At 42.5% G+C, this 19,466-nt stretch overlaps 1 protein-coding gene across 2 annotated transcripts in view; it reads right to left on the minus strand.

Annotated features, from left to right (window-relative positions):
• The window catches only part of ZNF423 (zinc finger protein 423), a 322,468-nt gene that overhangs the window by 132,128 nt on the left and 170,874 nt on the right, over positions 1-19,466 (minus strand). For both annotated transcript variants that reach the window (XM_089539812.1, XM_089539811.1), the window contains exon 4: positions 11,934-15,157. In XM_089539812.1, the coding sequence (XP_089395938.1) occupies positions 11,934-15,157 (3,224 nt within the window). The remainder of the gene's footprint in view (positions 1-11,933; positions 15,158-19,466) is intronic.

Raw genomic sequence — 19,466 nt, forward strand, 5'->3', positions numbered from 1 at the left:
TGTGACACATACAGTATAAGAGATGCATTAATAATGAAGCTATAATGTAGCCATCCACAACCTGATGCGAGCTATATTTTGGACTGCAAATCCCCTCAATCCCAGCAAGTGTGGCCAATATTGAAGAATCATGGGAACTGGAATCCGAAAACATCTGAAGAGCTGCAATTTAGGGACAGATGCTAATGACTATCATACCTCAAAGGGAAGTGGACAAACTGTCAACAGTGGTTTAGACTAAAAGGGCCAAGTATAGAAAAGTGAGAATTTCCAGTAGTGTTATAAAACAGGATGGTTCCAGTTAGCAATGTTTAGAGTAAATCCACTGAAAACAACTGGACAAATTAGTCATGACTAAATAAAACTCTAGTGATTTCTGTAAGTCTACTCTAAGTATGACTTAAGTGTGGGTGCAACCCACTAAATTAATAGAAGTTTCTTTTCATGTCGGGAATACAGCCTTCAATCATCAAACTATTCTGAGCTCTTTGTTCATTACAGCAAAACCTGTTTTGCCCTCTGAGCAAAGGAAGTGTGGTTTCAAGGGGGAATAGACAATGCAAAACCTCAGAGCAGAATAAAAAGATCCCTTGCAGAAGTGAAGGTATGAATTCTAGAAGCCATGGAAATCCTACAATGAAATGTGACACTGATTTTCTTCCCTCATTTGTTAGACTTCTCCTGTGTCACACTAATGAAGCTTAGCTGCTGAAACAAGGAGATAGCGTGAAGAAGCAATTACATGAGCCATTTATTCAATCAGAGAAGATGAGGTTGTATTTAAGAGTGGCAGGGGTGTGTCTTCATGGTGATGAGACAGAGGGAAATCCCTAGGAATGCATTTATACAGGGATTAAAAGTTAAAATAGTTGTGACAGTAAAGCAATTCCATAACAATATTTTTTAAAGCCCATCGCAAATGTTTCATGCTTTGTTTTGCAGATTAGATCATTTTACATTGTCAAATCAAATGGCAGGAATGTCTGCAGCTTACTAACAATGCCATGGAGAATACCTGATGTACGCTACAGTAATTCATATACAGGTCATAGAATCGTAGAATCGCAGAGTTGGAAGAGACCACAAGAGCCATCCAGTCCAACCCTATTCTGCCATGCAGGAACACTCAATCAAAGCATCCCCAACAGATGGCCATCCAGCCCCTGTTTAAAGACCTCCAAGGAAGGAGACTCCACCACAATCTCTGAGGAAGGAGTGTGTTCCACTGTCAAACAGCCCTTACTGTCAGGAAGTTCCTCCTAATGTTTAGTTGGAATATCTTTTCCTGTATCTTGCATCCATTGTTCCAGGTCCTGTTCTGTGGAGCAGCAGAAAATAAGCTATTTCCTATGCAGAAAATGATATTTCTGTGTATAGATATTATTTCCTGCACAGAAAATTCTGTTTCCTATGCAGAAAATGCTATTTTCTATGCAAAGCAACCACATGTGAATTTTACACAGAATAAGGGCCAAGCAGTGAATAGGCTTTGAAAACTATGTGGTTCTTGAAGACTTTCTCACAGCAGGAAGAAAATTGCTCAGATTGTTCATTGCTTCCTTTGAGAAGAAACCTAGTGGAGAATGACATCTCTGTTCAGTACTTGAATTGCAGAGGGGCAAAAAGTGCCCAGCCACCTAACATCTTATAGAAGCTCCCTTAGTTTCTAAGCGGCATCAAAAGGTTTGGCTTGTGGGTTTCATGAAGTGCCTCTCTATTTTCCTACTTTCCTTTAGCCCCAAATTCAGTTCTTAATTACTTCCTATACAAGCCCTATTACAGTAGCAATATTCTTATGTTTCTTTTTTTGACATATTTATTTCAATTACTATCCAAAGAGGCATAAAGGAAAGGAAAGGATGAAAGGTATTAATGAAGAAGAAGAGGAACAAGAGACTGCCCAGGAAACAGAACTGGTGGCGCAGTGGTTAAATGCCTGTACTGCAGCCATTCACTCAAAACCACAAGGTTGCGAGTTCAAGACCAGCAAAGGGGCCCAAGCTCGACTCAGGCTTGCATCCTTCCGAGGAGGGAGCTAAAATGAGTACCCAGACTGTTGGAGGCTAATTAGCTCACTTGCTAATTAGCTTACTTGCTGTTCACCGCTATGATCTTTGGAATAGCGGTATATAAATAAAACAAATTATTATTATTATTATTATTATTATTATTATTGTGTCAGAGCGCATACTCTAGATTAAATCCCTGACATCTCCAGTTTAAAAAACACATAGAAAAGCAATGGGAAAGACTTCTGCCCAAGATTCCAGAAAGCCAGGAATTAATGAGATTAGGGATGAGAAATATGTGACACTCCAGGTCTTGTTCAGCTGCAACTCTCAGCATTCCTCACCACCAGCTGCAGTGGCATTGGAACTGGTGATGATGGGCCTATCGTGAACTATGCCTAGGACTGCTGGGGCTTGCAGTACAAAGGATAGTCTAAAAAGGAATTTCCCAAGCTCTGGAAGCTTGTCTGTCTAGACCAGGGATGGGAATCATGTGGCCCTTCAGATATTGCAGTACACCAATATCTGAAGGACCACATTATTCCCATCCCTGGTCTAGACAGACAAGCTTCCAGAGCTTGGGGAATATCTTTCCCAGAATCTCTCAGCAAGAGGCCATGGTGCTTTTTGGCCTCTGGAAGCAGCAATGCAAAAATTAAGTTTTCCAAGCTCTGGTGTGACTGGTGAAAACAGCTTTCTATATCACTACTGCTGCTGCCTATGTAAGAATCCAACAGTGCTCAATAGAGACTTTTTTCCTGTCCCTTCCACCACCTTGAGGGTACTACTGAAAATCAGAGGTATATGAATGCTTCTTATATCCCTATAAAGACCACCTCCTGTGTACTGTTCAAGGCCTGATACATACTGTGGAAAAGGGGTGGTCCGCAGCCGCCCCTTTCTGCAATGGATTGGGGCCAGGGCAGCCATACCAGAGGCCCCAATCTGCTGCTTTTCCATTCCACTGAGAAGCAGCAAAACGCTGCTTCTCGGTGGCCTTGAAAGGGGTGTCCATGGAGCTTCATGCCCTATGGACACCCTGACAGGCGCAGCTAGAGAAAGGGGCCGCTTGGCTCCTTTCTCCCTGGCTTTGTTCCCGCAGCAATCTAGTTGCCACGAGAATGAGGCGCCTTCCCAGAAGGAGCTCTGTTTTGGAGCTCCTTCTCATGCCACAAATAGGGCGTCCTAAGCGCCCTCCAGTGGGGCGATGATGTCAGGTGCACACCAGTCCATTTGGATGTGGTGTGTGCGTAACAGCATTGTCGTGTGCTGCATATGGATGGTGCCATGCCAAGATGGTGCCCTCCATACGTAGTAGGGCTGGGGAGCATGCAGTTGTTGCGCGCTCTCCAGCCCTACTTTTGGCCCCAACACAGCGCTTCTGCACCGTCTATACTGGGTGGTCTCTTCCAACTCTACGATTCTATGATTCTCTGCAACACAGACATAGCACACAGAGGACTGGATGGGTAATTTGTAGCCCTGTAGAGATTATTGGGCTACAACTTCCATTGTTACACTTACCAGCTATGCACTGGAAAGGCTGATAGATGCTGCAGTCCAACAACATCTATAGGGCCACAAGGCACCCAGCCCACAAGCGCCGTCAGCCTTCCACATTTGCAGCTTTGCAGGTTTAATTATTTGCAGATTTGATTAATATGTTCTCTCTAGGAATCTTTTCATCCTTCAGCATGACTCTGTGGTCAACCTCCACCGAGATCGCACTGAAGGACCTAGAGAGAATACTTCTCTAGGCATTTGTAGGTTCTCTGGCACAATTCTGGGGTCAACCTCCAGTGGAAATCGACCATAGAGTTGCTCTGGAGAGCCTAGAGATTCCTACAGAGGGGTATCTCAGGTTTAAAAAAATGTTTTTATATTTGCAGTTTTTCCACTTTCATGGGGATCTTGTGTCCCTAACCCCAATGGATGTGGAGGGTCCACTGTAATTAAAAACTGTCCATCCAAACATTTTTTCCTTTTGTAAAAAGAACCTGGTTGCATCTTTCTTTACCTCTTCTTCTTGCCCATTAATTATTTTTCAAAAGGCTCTCCTTGTAACCCCTTTCTCCCTCAATGTTTCCCTTTGAGATTTTTCAAGATTCTCTAAGCCACACCTGCAGGATTTCAGAGGTGTACTTGTTAGTAGAGTATTACAGGCATCTAGAGCATCTTCTGTATTCTGAACATGCCCTTTCCCTCTTGAGCTACAAATATCAATACATCCTGGCACTTACTGAAACATGTACTCCTATTGTTTTTAATGTAATCTCAATGTAGCTTCTCTCTGACTATATATTTTTGTAATCCTCCACTGTTAGACTTGGAGTAAAAAAGAAACCCACCACACACATACACACACACAAAAATCAATAATGGTCTGAAATAAAAAGGAGAAAAAAGAGAAGGGGGAACTGGTCAAGAATTATAGAGCAGTAACGTCATTTGGACAGCTGTAGGCTGTTCAGCTTGTATTGCACACACAAGGCAGACTGAGTAAAAACTGCTTTTTACCTGTTGTATTACAAATCAACAAGAGATTAGAAAACAGAGAACATGTTGTTCAATTTAGTTTGCCTGGCTATCTTTGATATGCCTTTTTAACAAGCTGCTGAAAGTTACTATACTCTGTAAAGGATACAGGCGTTCAGGGGCCCTGACTGTAATTTAGAAAGCTTCTAAAAATCTATGAGGTTATGTGTGACCAATATGTTTCATAGGTTCAGCTCTCTGTGTGTTTGAACCAAAATAAAATAGATAAATAATCACGTATTGCCTGGAGGAATAGTGTGTATCTGACCTAATGGCTCTCGCACGTATTTGCACATCCTGCATTAATACTTCTGGAGTTTATTGTCTTAGATACAGTCCATGTTAGGTGTGGGTGAAAGCCCATCTGCATCTTCACTTAGCCAAAGGTAAAAAACCACTGCATTCAATGGGTCATAGTCCCTAGTACAGGGGGTGGTTAGCTTCCAGGAGATGGAAAACTTCATTAGGTCATTCTTAGTAGCCCTATGCAGCCAAATCTGCTGTCATTATAATAACACTAGGAAATAATACAAAACATCATTTATTTATTTATTTGCTCAAACAAGTTGTGAGAGTTATGCATTCTGTCATAGAAGACTTGCACCCCCTAAGGCTTTTGCAAAAGGATTTGGAGTCTGAGGCCATAAAAATGGCACTGGATGCTGAGTGTAACCTCTAAGTCAGGTGAACCCCCCTCCAATTTAATTCAAGGTATGGATCTTGTTTCAAAGGTGAATATTTTCATTTTTAGTTAGAAAATGAGCATGCACATGCTGCTTTAATGGTCAAAACCATTCATTTTTCCAGGGCTAAACCTGCAGGAGGGAGTCTGGGAGGACTGCAAAAAAAAGGGTGGCGGTAGGGAGAGGCACAAATGGTTCATTGTCTACATGTTGCCCAGGTGTGTAAGTGTGTTCAGAATTACAGCCACTGGACCCAAAATAAGTTAAGTCATCTGTGCACTACAGTATACTTTGAAAGTTGAGTTTCCAAGGCTCAGTCAAAAGGTCCTTCTAACATGTGATTTCCTTTGAGCTATGGGCCCTCTTTGGCTGACAAAATAGGTGCATGCAAGCACACACGTGTGTGCATGAAATGGCCAAACTTTAAGCTTATGGGATTTACTTTGGTTTTTAATAAAATCTTGTCGTTAGTCAAATAACAGCTCAGGGCAAGGACACACATACACACACACACACTTTTCATTATCAAGGAACAAGGGTGCCGGTCAGCACATGATCAGCTGTAGGATCTGTTTACAGTACCAGAAATGAGCTCATGATCAAGTTAGATAAAAGTGCCCCCTACCATGTTTTCCCTCCATTCGAATTTCATCTCTGCTGCCAATTTTAAAGGGTGGGATATTTCACTTTTGATGCTGATTTTGTTAAACAGTTTGGGCATCAGGAAGCTTTGTTGGTCTGTTGCAGATCATTCTCAGACCTTCTGCAAATCCTAATGCTCCAGATGTATAAACGTTGGAATGCTGGGTGCCCACACTGCAATTCAAGCAGTGCTGCTAAAGAAGAATTAGCTGCGCACTCACAGCTGCTTCACCCTAGGGACTTGGGTCTTGCTTGTGTCTTGTTAAATGTCAAGGTTGACAGTGTCTGAAGAGACAGGCCAAAGCTCTGGCCAAAATCAGTTATAGGTCAAATGGATAGGGTCCATGGAGAATTATGAGGGTACAGTCAAAAAGGGCAAAAAGCATTGTTTGCATCCATCAGTCCACTCATGGGACTGTTATTGTTAAGGGGAAGGTAGAACAGCAGATCTAAGGCATTGGCATATATGCCAATCTCAGGCTCTTTTGTAAAGTGTAACTTGGTGCAGGACTGAATTCTGGGTTTTTTCATTATCTTCTACAAAAGAAATCTGCCCTCTTGGGATGAGATTCAAAGCATTTACTTTGTTGAAGAACTTAAATTCTCTCTGGAGAAAAGAAGAGGTATAGAAGCTCTTCCTGAAGAGACAAAGTTAAAAGCAGGCATGAATGAGAGGGATGGTAGCAATTTCCACTCACAACTGTGAGGAGAGAAGTGTGTTACGGGGGGGGGGGGGGGATATGTTCAGGGAGAGCTTAAAGTATTTTAGCCTCAGTGTGTGCACTCATAGAAAATCACAATTAGTATAGCATAAAGGAATCAACCTGTTCTTTAGGAGGAGTGTGAAACACAATGAGGAACCAAGAAGTAGAAAGATGACAGTGAGGCTAATAAGTAGTTTTTGGATGATGAACTCTCAAGAGGCTTCACACTGAAGGGAGAGGTGTTTCCATTCCGTATTTTATTCTCTGCAGAATTAGATGTATATCACAGCTGGAGGTAGGTCTAGTCACCGATTCGCTTGACCCCGAGGGAGCACTATGCAGTTGCAGTGCTAAAGCAGGGAGTGAAACAAAGCAAAGAATCTTTCGCTCGGATTGTTTCAAGCTCCGAGAAATCCTTTGAACTCAACACATTGTCACGATTGGCAAGATCTACAAGACAGACTTTTAACAACTCTATCCTGGTCACATACAAGACGATGTATCCTCAGGGCCAGATGGGGGCTTCTGGCTCAAATGGCAGGGGAAAGACCTTCTAATGGCATCAAGCAAGTTGATGGCTTTATGCATTAAACTGAGTGCGATTTACAAAAAGAAAAAGAAACAGTCATATTGGTGTGAAGCACATGATACACATTCCCATTTGCTTGTTGACCATGAGATGTTCCAAGACTGGATAGTCCTTCCAATTTAATTTGGGACACCAAGAAAGGAGTGTGCTGCTCTACAAATGGAAGTTTGGAAAAATTATTTTCCAAAGGCTTGCAGATTTGAAAGTTCTCTCGGAAGGTTGCCTATGTGGTGAAACAGCCAAGAATCATATTACGTACAGATGCCGGTGGCAGACATATCCACAAAAATTCATGTAAGAAAACAGCTGCTGGTTTGATTGTGAACTAGTCTGGGAATAGCTGCTACTTAATCAATGTTTTGGGTAAAAAAAAAAAGAAAAGAAAAGAAAAGAAAAGAAAACCTTTCACATTTTACTACATGCAGTATTCTGAAGATATTCTTCTAAGATAAAGAACATACCTAACTAAAATAAAGATTCCAAGCCTTCTCCCTGCTCAGAGCAATATAAAAGGAATGTCTTCAAAAAGTTCTGATCATAAACAGAATGGTTTGTAATTAAGCTGGAATAAGGCTTCACAGAGGGAACAGCAATTGCCAAAAGCAGCAACCTTGTTCTCTCCCTCTCCCTCTCCCTCCTGCCTTCAACCCTCTCCCTTGCAGCATATTTTGTTGTTGCGTGCCTTCAGGTAATTTCCAACTTATGGCGACCCTACAGCAAACCTAACATGGGGTTTTCTTGGCAAGTTTCTTCAGAGGGGGTTTGCCATTCCCATCCTCTGAGGATGAAAGAGCATGACTTTCCTAAGGCCATCCAATGGGTAACATGGTTGAACCAAGATTTGAACCCTGATCTCCAGAGTCCTAGTCCAACACTCAAATCACTACACCATGCTGGCTCTCACCCAACCCCCCAGCATAACCTGCTGAAAAATCCATGACATGATGAAATAGCTGGAGGCAGCACCCATGGCTGGGCATCTGCCAAGACCAAAGCATCCAAGGAGGGGGCCTGCCCACCCACTTGTCACCCACAAATCTGAGAAGGACAGTAGGGAGAAGGCAGGAAACCATCCTGTTGCTATTGTTGTTATTTTCAATCAAATTTCCTTAAACTTATGGCATCTCTATGAATAGAAGTGCTCCAAAAGTCATCAATAGCCCTGCTCATGCCTTGCAAACCCAGGGTCACAGCTACCTTGATCGAGTCAATCCACCTGTAGAGCACCCTTCCTCTTTTCTCACTGCCTTCCACCTTACCAAACATTATTGTCTTTTCCAATTAGTCACATCATCTCATATGTTCAAAGTATGATAGCGTCATTTTAGTCATCTTTGCCTCTAGTGAGAGTTCAGGCTTGGTTGGCATGAAGACCCATTCATTTGTCTCTTTAGGTACACACGAAATTCATAGAAGTCTCCAGTGCCACACTCCAAATGAGTTAATTCTCCTCCTAGCAGCTTCCTTCACTGTCTGGCTTTCACAAACATACACAGAAATCAGAAATACTATGACCTGGATGATTTGGATGATTAATTTCTACATGGGGAGAACACCTGATCAGCAACACAAATGCTGCTTCCTTCCACTGATATATGATGATCCCTTGCAAGATCTTTTTAGGGCAGCAGTGTTTTCAGCCTACAACACCTGGCAGCTGCAGCCTGAGATGCTGAAGGAGGAAGGACTCAAAAGGGGCTTCTCCCTTGTTCTCTCCAGCCTACAACACCTGGCAGCTGAAGCCTGAGACACTGAAGGAACCGGATAGTAGGCCAGCTGACAGCCTCCTAATTCCATCTGGGCTGGGGAGAGTGGAGGCAGTGAGGAGGGCAAGTTTTGATTAAGCCCAGTGGTGTTCAGAAGGACTGTAGACCAGAGGCTGTCTTCTCCTGCCCCGGACCATCTGAAACCCAGCGGACCTGGGGCAGCTATTGGGAGACGCACCCAGAGAGCAGCATTTTTAAAATGCCTGGGCATTTTTTTCTTTCCAGACCACCTGGCTGCACCAGCCCAGAAAAGGACCCAAAGGAGAGCGACAGAGTATTTTATGCTAGCTCCAACGCCCCCAGAACCTCTGCGTGCACCGGCCCAGAGTTTAACTCTTTTAGTTATGTAATTGATAATTGATTGTTGTTTTGCTACCAGGGGAGAGTTGGGGATTATCATTTAGATTATTATGCTATGCCATGTATTTTGGATTTTTTTTGTATTTTGTATTCTTTATTATGTATTTTTGACTTTTTGTATAATTAATTGTTATTACGTTTGCTGTGATTTAATTGACGGGGGTTATTTTGTACTTTGTATATGTATTTTTTGTTACCTTTGCTTGCAATCTGCCTTGATTCCACAAAGAAAAGGAGGAATATAAATTTATTATTATTATTATTATTATTATTATGTATACCAGCTGCCCTATACATAGGTTTCTCAACAGAAAGCAGAATAGTAAAAAATTTCAAACGTTACCATTTGGAAATTAGGGGAAGTGCCTTATCTCTGTTCCTGCTGGAAACCAGGAATGAATTCTAGATAGTAGCAAGACCAGAAGTGTTTGGGGGGCAATATGATGATCTATGCCCACAAATACATATCCTGTAAGAGTGATAGATTCTGGGCCCTTCAAAAATGTTATGCATATCTGACACAACAAGGGAGCTGTATTTTCATTGTCCACAGGTGTGTTGAGGGGTCAGGGTAAGCAAGAATGTATCCATGTTACTTTGGAGATTATCACACAGGAGGGACTGTGTCCTTCTCCCATCCTTCTCCCGTTCTTAAACTCGACTAATCGCGCGATAGGGAATCACACATCCCTTTGCTTCTCCCATCCTTCTCCCGTGGGTAAAGTGTCATGGAACCATCTCTGTGCACTTCTCCTATGTGTAAAGTGTCATGGAACTATCATTTGGTATTAATGAGACACTGTACCACCGGAAGATGGATGGGAGAAGTGTGCAGGGGTGTGATCCCTGATCATGCCATTAACTGAGTTTAAGGAAGAGAGAAGGACGCTGTCCCTCTCATATGATAATCTCCCCTGGGAAAGACTAGGATGCCCTCTTTTATGCTCTCATGCAGCAAATGGTTTGCAAAATGTAAGATTACCTCCTGAAGGTTCTACATCAAGCATGCAAAAAAGTCACTGATGCATCTACTCCAGCTTTTGCGACCCACGCCAGGTTGTAGGTACGTGGAGCAAGGGGACAAAATGAGGGACTGACCAACCAACAAGAATTCAGTGCCCACCCCCAAATGAAATTGTTCTTCCATCCCAAAATTTCTAGTCATGAGACACTAGACATAGTTCATACCAAGAACTCCTCTATTTGCTGTGATCAAATTCCATTGGTAACTTTGCCTGTCTCTTTTCTTTTGATGTCTAAGGTATATTTCAAACTGCACAAGTGAACTTTTAACTTGCTTCAGTTCTATAAATGTGGGTATTGAAGCAAAATTTCATTTGGGAACAGAATTCGTCTGGGAATCATGCCTTCTTTTTGCCATCCGATAGCTACATTCCAATCCTCAATCAGATTGTATAGAATGTTTCCAGATTTTCTCATCTTCAATGAGAAAGAATAACTCAACACAGTGAGGTGCCTCATCAATAAAAAAAAAGGTCTACTGTTGCAAGCCTATTGCATTTGAAGACTTTTTTCTTTTCTTTTATTTATAACATTTATATCTCATCCTCTGTCTAACATTCTCAAGCAATCTAACTAATTAAAAAAGTATGTAAAGAAAAGTTTGTGCTCCATCAGCAAAATTTGTGCAAAAATACAAAAAACAAGGAGTTTTGTACAAGCTAATTTTTCTCCCAAAAGCCCCCCCCCCAAAAAAAGCACAAAAACTAATAAACAAAATATGAAATTCTTTGGTTTTGCACACAAGAATAACCTAAGTGAAGATTTACATGTCTAATCAATATTGAATTGGGTTAGCCACAGTATGAAATTCCTCCATTCTGCTTACCTTTTGGTGCTTGTTTCCCCCTCTTCAGTCCAATATCAGCAACAGACTGGATAAAGTGGTAATTCAAGCATTACCCAGTGCACAACTATGTTAACAGGCTCAGGGCTGACAGCAATAATTTTTGATACTTAACCAAGAATTACTTTATTTTAAATAAGGAAACTTCCATTAACATTTTAGAAATTAAATTGTGGAATTAACAGTGCTCGGCCCACTCATTCTGTGCCACAACTGTGATTTCCACCAAATGATTTCCACCAAATGAACCAACAGTAAGTGAAGAAGTTTTGACAGCAGAGCTTAGTGAAAAGCAAGAAAATAAAATAGGTTTTTGAAAAACAAGAACAGCTGGCACCTTAAAAAAATAATTAAGCATGTAATGTTATATTTTTACAGTTAGACAAACACATCTGTAGCTAAATACTCAGAACAGGCATATCCTAATCCAAGGGTTAAATCCAATTGTTAGTCCCAATTAGAGGAGACACACTGAATCAATGGAATTTCCATAAGTGCTTACTTACCAAAATTCCCATTGATCCAATGGGTCTAGACAATGGGGATTAACAACGGGATGTAGGCTCATATTTTTGCAGATCTTACAAGGAACGTATTTACATTTAACTCCCTCACATCTATGGACATCCTTGTTTCCTCCTTGGAGAGAAAGACCCAGGCACATGTAAAAGTAATTTTCAGTAGTGATGGGAACTGCTGCATGTGCTATGTGAGCTTCTCTAGTGAACACCCATTTATTATGACGACTGTGAAAAAGCTAAACTGTAGCAATACTTACTCTGGGAACAGGGGATGTCTGGGTACCCTTCTTTTGGCCACTGGTCTCAGGTGTCAGGTCTCTATGGTCCAGCTGGAGGTGATTCTCTAAGTCTTCGGCACTTTCAAATTTGACACTACACTCTGGGCATCTCAGGCTGCCACATGGTCTTTCACTAACTTCTGGTGTGGTCATGCCCAAGGACTGTCCATTGGTGCTCCTAGTCATGCACCCAGCACACAGGCCATAAGGTAGACCATTAACATCAAGTTTCACCAAGTCTTGCTTGTTCCTGAAGTCTTTCAAGCACAGAGCACACTTGTAGAGTTTCTGCAAGGCCTGGCCATTAGGAGATGATGTTGCAGAGTTCCCTACCAATTTTTGCATATGGAACGTTCCATGGATTTTTAGCTCGAGGGTGGAAGTGACTGTCTGCATGCAGACAACACAGCGAAATCCAGTGAGGGAATTTCTAAGATCAGGATGCATCTGGCAGTGCTCAATGAATTCCTCTTCACTCTGCAATGGCATTTTGCAGATCCGGCATGTTCCCGTATCCAAACTCTTACTGTGAGTAACCTTGTGCTCTGTCAAGGTCAGAAGAGATGGGAAGCGTTCCCCACAAATGGGGCACATATAATGCTTTGCTGGGCCCCGGTGGGTCTGCATGTGTTCCCGGAGGCCATTCTCTGAGAAAAAGGTCCTTGAGCAAATGTTACACTTGTGGCTACCTTTGATAAATTCTGCTTTCTTTCTGGAACAATCATCCTCCCCTGGTCTGATGTTATGGTCCCTCAAGCGATGGTTCTGCAAAAGGACCTCCATTGTATAAGCCGCCCCACAGATATCACAGCCATACATGGGTTCAGAAGCATCAACATCATCTTCACTAGCTTCATGGCTGTTGGAGGTATCAGGGTTCTTCATCAATATATTCTGGATATCGGCAGAGTCAGCCTTCTTAGTGGCTGGCGTCATGCCATTAGCAGTACCATTCTCAGCGCCAGCATCAAAGACACAATGTTTCTCTCGCAAATGTTTTTCAAGCAAGATGATAGCATGAAAAGCTTTGCTGCAGAACTTGCAGTTGTACTTTTTGCTATGGGTTGTGATGTGGCACTGCAGCTCTACCTCGGTGCTAAAAGTCTCCCCACAGAAGATACATTTGTGTGACTTCGCAGGGTTGCCCAAATGGCTGTGCTTCACATGGATCTGAAGATCAACCTCCTTCCGAAAATCCCAGTTACAGGCTGTACACCTATACATCTTTTTCTCATTGCTGTGCTTCACCGCCAGATGCACTTGGATTGATACCTTTGAGTCAAAAACCTCTTGGCAAAGGGTGCAATGATACAACACAAAAGTATGCATGTCTAGCAAATGCTTCTGCAGATCATCGACTGATGAAAACTGCTTGTCGCAGCTCTCACATACATAATGCGTCGAGGTTGTCATGTAATGTACAGTGAGATGCTGCAAAAGAGACTCTTGGGAATCAAAGTCTTCTTTGCACTGAGGGCATGACTGCTTCCTTAACAACAATTCCAAATGCAACTTCAAATGAGTCTGGAAGCTTTCAAAGTTTGAGAACTTCAGCTCACACTGATTACATGGGTATTCACCATTCGAAACGGAATTGACACTGGCAGAAAGCCTCTGCCTTTTGGGAGAAGAAACTTCCACGTCAGAAGATACGGGACTCTGCTCACCTTTTGACTTTTTATTGTGCGCCAATGGAATGTTCTTGTGGTTTTCTTTAATATGTTTGGTGAGCTTAAGGATGGAGCCAAAAATGGGTGAGTTCGTGCAATAGGGACAAGAATAAACCTCCATAAAAGATTGTGATGGCTGGACAACAGGGGAATCCAATTTTGAGTTTCCAATGTTGCAGTGAGTTTGCTGGATATGCTCAGTCAAAGAAGCCTCTGTCAAAAAGCCCATAGAGCACTGGTTGCAAAAAAAAGCGTTGTTGCCATCTTGAGCTGTGGCTCCTGGTCCACAGTGAGCAATACGGATGTGTTCTTGCAGGCTGTTGATATCCGCAAACATCTCCGGGCAATAGTTACAGTGGAAGGCGGAAATGTTGCTGAACTGCATCATTGGATATGCATGGTTTTTATGCACTTTTCTCACATGTTCATTCAAGTTGTACAAGGTGGGCATGGATTCAAGGCAAATCTGGCATGTGTGGCTTTGCTGAGGTTTGTCCACGTGGATGGTCTTCAGGTGGATCTCCAAGACCGCAAGGCTGTTGAAGTCACGCTTGGTACAGTAAGGGCAGCTATATGCAACCTTTGACCAGGTCTGGCCTTCTTCTCTCTCCAGAGATCTCATCTTCTTTTGCCCTCTCATGGGTTTCAAAGTTGAGTCTGGAGTGGAGCCCCGCTCCACTGATGCACTGGAATCTGGAGTGGCACTGCTCATGGAAGCCACACTGCCCAAGACTGGGTCAGGGCTGATACTGTGGTTGCTGGAATCAGGCTGCCGATGGCTATCCAAGTGGCAATAGACTTCCTCCACTGAAGAGAACTGCTCTGGGCACATTGGGCACTTGTGTTTTTTGTTGGCATGAGCTTGGTGTATGTGGGAAAGTAGGGCATTTTCATCAGCAAATACTTCGGGGCAATGGATGCACTGCAAGTCAGCCTTCTCTGACAGCTGGGGATGACGCGTCATGACGTGCTTCTCCAGATCTTCAGTCTGGCTGAAGGTCTCCTCACAGTAGTCGCACATGAAGTCGTCCTTCTTCACTTCCTTCTCATTCTTGGCCATATGCTCCTTGTTCTTCTTGTGGGCTTGCATGTGGCTCTGCAAAGAGCTGGTAGACGAGAAGCCTCGCTTACAGACAGTACACTTGTAAGGCTTGCTGGAGCTATGTGTCTTCAAGTGGATCTTGAGGTGGTCGCTGCGAGAGAAGGCTGCCTCGCACTCATGGCAATGGTACTTCTTGTCCCCAGTGTGCAGCTTGATGTGTCGGTCCCTGCTCCTCTTGTGCTTGAAAAGCCGGCTGCAGTAGGTGCATTTGAAAGGTAGCTTGTCACTGTGGATCTGCTCGTGCCTTTTAAGGTAGCTCAGGCGAATGAAGGACTTATCGCAAAACTGACAGGGATACGGCAGGCCAGTCCCCCCTTCCTCCTCCCCGATGCCGAGATCACACCCATCTCCTATCATCTGAGTGGGTGATGCAACATCTTTGCTGGAGGGAGATGAAGCCACCCAGGAGAGTTGTGGGTCGTCATCGCCATCTGTAATGGAAAAGCAGAAAGGAGATTAAAAAACAATTCCCAGTGCATCTGTGAAAATAGGGACAAAGCCGTTCAACAACACTATGGCCCTTCTGCTACTACAGTATTTTTTTAAAGAGAGAGGGAGAGAGAGAGAAACCCAATGGTTAAAGAAAAACAAAAAGGATCAACACCACAAATGCCTTGAATCTTAAAATAGTATTGGAGCGAAAAAGAGGAAAGGGGAGATAACCTGTACAGATTTTAAAAATTAAAATAAAATAAAATGCTAAATGCAGAGCAAAACTATTAATGCCAAGCCATTTCCCATCCTTCCCTCCCCCCCACCCATCTCCCCCAAGCAGGTTTAACACCTGTCTACTGTATTGCCAAGCAATAAACAGCGAGTCAAGAAAACAAAACGCAACATGCCTCAGAGCGATACAAACATTTCTAAGAGCTGCTGCGTTAAGTGGTCGTACGTGAGCATTTTTCAGCAGACACTAGTCGGAAAGAGTTTCAAATAATGCAGCCTGAAAGATCTTTTCTGGCCCAGCCTTGAAAGAGGAAAGTCTCCACTGAAGCAGTTCTCTTGTGCACGCACGCACGCACACACACACACACACACACACACACACACACACAGACTCAATAGTAGCCTGACATAAACAAGATGGATTTCCCAAAAGCCTGCTTGCACCTGAAACGATACTGAAATCGATGAGCAGTGGCTCAGAAAGGTAAGGCGTCCGGTGGCTTTTAAACCACCAATTAACAACAAAATGGATGCCCCCTGCTTCAAAGGGGTTGATATTATACGCAACACGCCTAACTTTACTTCCGTGTGGTCAGAACCAAGCCTGGCTCCAGCGCCGATTTCATGCCATGCACGAGCTTGCCAACTCTGCAGCAAGCAGCAGATACTCCAGTGGCAGCCAGAAACGGAAGCATTTGCACATTGCAGCTTAAGAGATTTTGGACCTGGCAACACAGTAGGGTAGGGAGAGGGTCTGTTGAGGCATCTTCTCCATACCGTGGAAGAAGACTGGAGCAGAGATACTGGTTTTATTAGTGAAAGGGAGGGTGTTCAAAATATCTGACAAACAAAGGCCCAGGTTTCCTACACAACCAGTTTTTTTTCCCATGGCAGAAGTTTTGATTCCTCTTATTTTATTTTATTTCATTTTTTTTTGTCTCTCTCTCTCTCTCTCATATTTTCCTCTTAGTTTCTCACATCCTTCTCTCTCACAAAAGCATACACCCACTGCTTGGAAGTTTGAACCTACTCAAACTGAGCCTACCTCCCTTCTTCTCTGAGAGGTTTCCACCAAGAGGTCCACAATTTATGCTAATTCTTAGCCACAAATTTTCAGTCATTATTGGCCCATTGCAATGTTACTACTGAATTCCTCTTAACAAACTTGATATACCTTCCCTGTTTCCTAGCCCTGGGGGCATTTCATACCAGTCATAGCACTCTCATTCCACTTTAAATCCCATGTCTGCTTCCTATGGAATCCTGGGATTTGTAGTTTGGAGAGTGCTCTTTGGATGAGAATTCTAAATGCTCCTCCTGAAACAGTCAAGTCCAGGATTTCATAGCATGAAACCATGAGGCCATTTACACTGCAGAAATAACCCAGTTTGAAACCACTTTAATGGCCATAGCTTTTGTTGTTTACTGCGGCACCAGAGCTCTCTGACCGAGAAGGCTAAATGGCTCATAAAACTACAGTTCCCAGAATGCCATAGCAATGAGCCATGACAGTTAAAGTGATGTCAAACTGGATTATTTCTGTAGTGCAGCCCAAGACAGTTAAAAGTAGAATCATAGCTCTGTTACTGTGTAGTGTGAATGAACCCCGGGTATGTCTGAAGTTGTAAGCAGAATCCTATCAGTCCATCACTTCCAAGAAATCCGTTCCCATACAGTATTAAAAATATGTCCCTGCCCTCTGAGGTGAAGCTTAAGACATAGAGGAGGGTGCAAGGGGTGGGGAGAGAAGTCTCACGGCAGGCTGGATCAGAGACTATTTCATCCTAGTCACAGGAGGGATGGAGCACTGCAGAGAGTGCAGCTAAGAAAGGGGCATCCCCAAAAATAAGAATTCCCCCCCCCCCCCATTAAATTTTCCTTCATGTCACATATTTCTGGCATTGCAGAGAGTGAGACACTGAAAATCATTCACACTTAGAACCAGTGTCAAAAGAATATGAAGCTCATCAGGGAATGTCTTCTATCTGTTTTATATCTCCATAAAATTAGAATGATGTGTACACTGAACTGGGTTTTCACTACAGCTCCAATTGTCAGTTTGTTGTTCTTAACTGCCTCTAAGGCAACCTTAATTTTTAGCAACTCTATGAATGAGAGACCTCCAAGTCAGGACCATGGCTTCCTTGATTTGAGTCTATCTACCTGCAACGTGGCCTTCCTCTTTTCCTACTGCCTTCCACTTTACCAAGCATTATTGCCTTTTCTAATGAGTCACGTCTTCTCTTGATATGTCCAAAGAATGACAGTCTCAGTCCAATCATTTTGGCTTCTAGGGAGAATTCCAACTTGATTTGCTCTTAGTTTCATTTATTTAGCTTTCTGGGCGTTCTATAGTATACATAGAAGATTCCTTTCCAAATTAGCTGATTCTCTTTCTATCAGCTTTTTCAGTCCAGCTTTCACAGTTATAAATAAAAACACAAAACATTAGGGCACAAACAATCCTGACTTTGTTATTCAGTTATATATGTCAATGAATGAATTTATCAATACTCTAGCAATGGAGAATGGCAGTGTGGTCTGGAGATGTTGTTCACATCTATGGATGGATGGATGGATGGATAGATGGATAGATAGATAGATGATAGATAGACAGACAGATAAATAAATGATAGATGACAGGCAGGCAGATAGAGAGACAGACAGACTGACTGCATCCATCTGAAATCCAGAATAAATTTGGAAGTGCAATAAGTTTGCTTTTTAATATATGCTACACACACATAAACTCACACACCTAGCCATGAAGCCATCTAGGTGACTCCATGTCACTCGCTATTTGTCAGCATAACCTCCTTCATCAGGCTGCTACAAAGTTAAAATGGGTGACAGTGAAGAAGGAGGACCATATTCATGGAGGAAAAATAGATAAGCAGGCATATCAAAGTTTATGGCACAGTAGCAATTAGAACTTACTGTACACACTAGTCTTATTACAAATATAGACAGGATGGGATAAAATATTAGAAATCATAGTAGCAGCTTCACTGTGGGAACCTATAAATGCTCCATCCACTTCTAAATAAGTGCTTATCTTGCTCACTTCAGCTAATAGTCAAGGTGACTCAACTATTCATACAGCAGATAAAACCCACCCAACAGAAAGATAACTTGCATTTAAGTTTGCAGTTCTACCTAGAGGGACTTAACTACTTACTTGTTGTTGCTGTTGTTGTGTCATTTCTGACTTATAGCAATCCTATCATGGGGTTTTCTTGGCAAGAGTTGATCAGAGGGGAATTGCCTTTGCCTCCTTCTGAGGCTGAGGGAGTGGGTTTCTATGGTCAAGCGGAGATTTGAACCATGGCCTCCAGAGTCATAGTCCGAAACTCAAAAGGTCCTTTTGAAAAGCAGTCATCGTAATATATCAGTCAGATTAGGATCTATGATTATATCAGCATATGCTTAGGGGAACCTTTCCATTTATCCAACTTATCCAACTGACCTTGTATGAGAGACACTTCCCAGCCTCTGATTGTTGTATAACCCTATCCCACTTGATGATAACCTAGTTTTAATATTAACTGTTATTCTATTTGTATTTATGTGTTTTATGTGTATTTTAGTAAACTGTAATCCTGCCTCAATCCATTGGGAGAAGCAGGAAAATATAAATAAACTATTGTTGTTGTTGTTGTTATTGTTATTGTTATTGTTATTGTCATTATTATATTTTGCCCACCCTTCCCTGAAAAAGAAACTTTTTGTGTGCTATAATAAAAGGATACACAAAAGGTCTTGCACCACAAGGAAGCCCATCAATCCCTCTCCTTGTACACCATCAGACAACTGGCACAGAGTTTCCCTTGCATGCTAGCCTTTCATGAATAGTGGGCCTGAACCTTCCAGCCCACCCATATACTGTATCACTGCTGATTTTTTTATCTCTGCTTGCATTAGGCTGCAAATTTTTCCACTCTATGATTTTTACCATATTTTATCACCTTTCAGCCTTTTACTATCAGTTCTTACTGTAAACTGCTTTGGGCACTGATCCATAAAAACAAAGGGCAATAGAGATGAACAGAAAGGAACAACAAGGAATGTATGCCT

Source organism: Sceloporus occidentalis, unplaced genomic scaffold, assembly GCF_023333645.1.
Source record: "Sceloporus occidentalis isolate IW3139 unplaced genomic scaffold, rSceOcc1.0.p SCAF_10, whole genome shotgun sequence".
NCBI classification, from domain to species: Eukaryota; Metazoa; Chordata; class Lepidosauria; order Squamata; family Phrynosomatidae; genus Sceloporus; species Sceloporus occidentalis.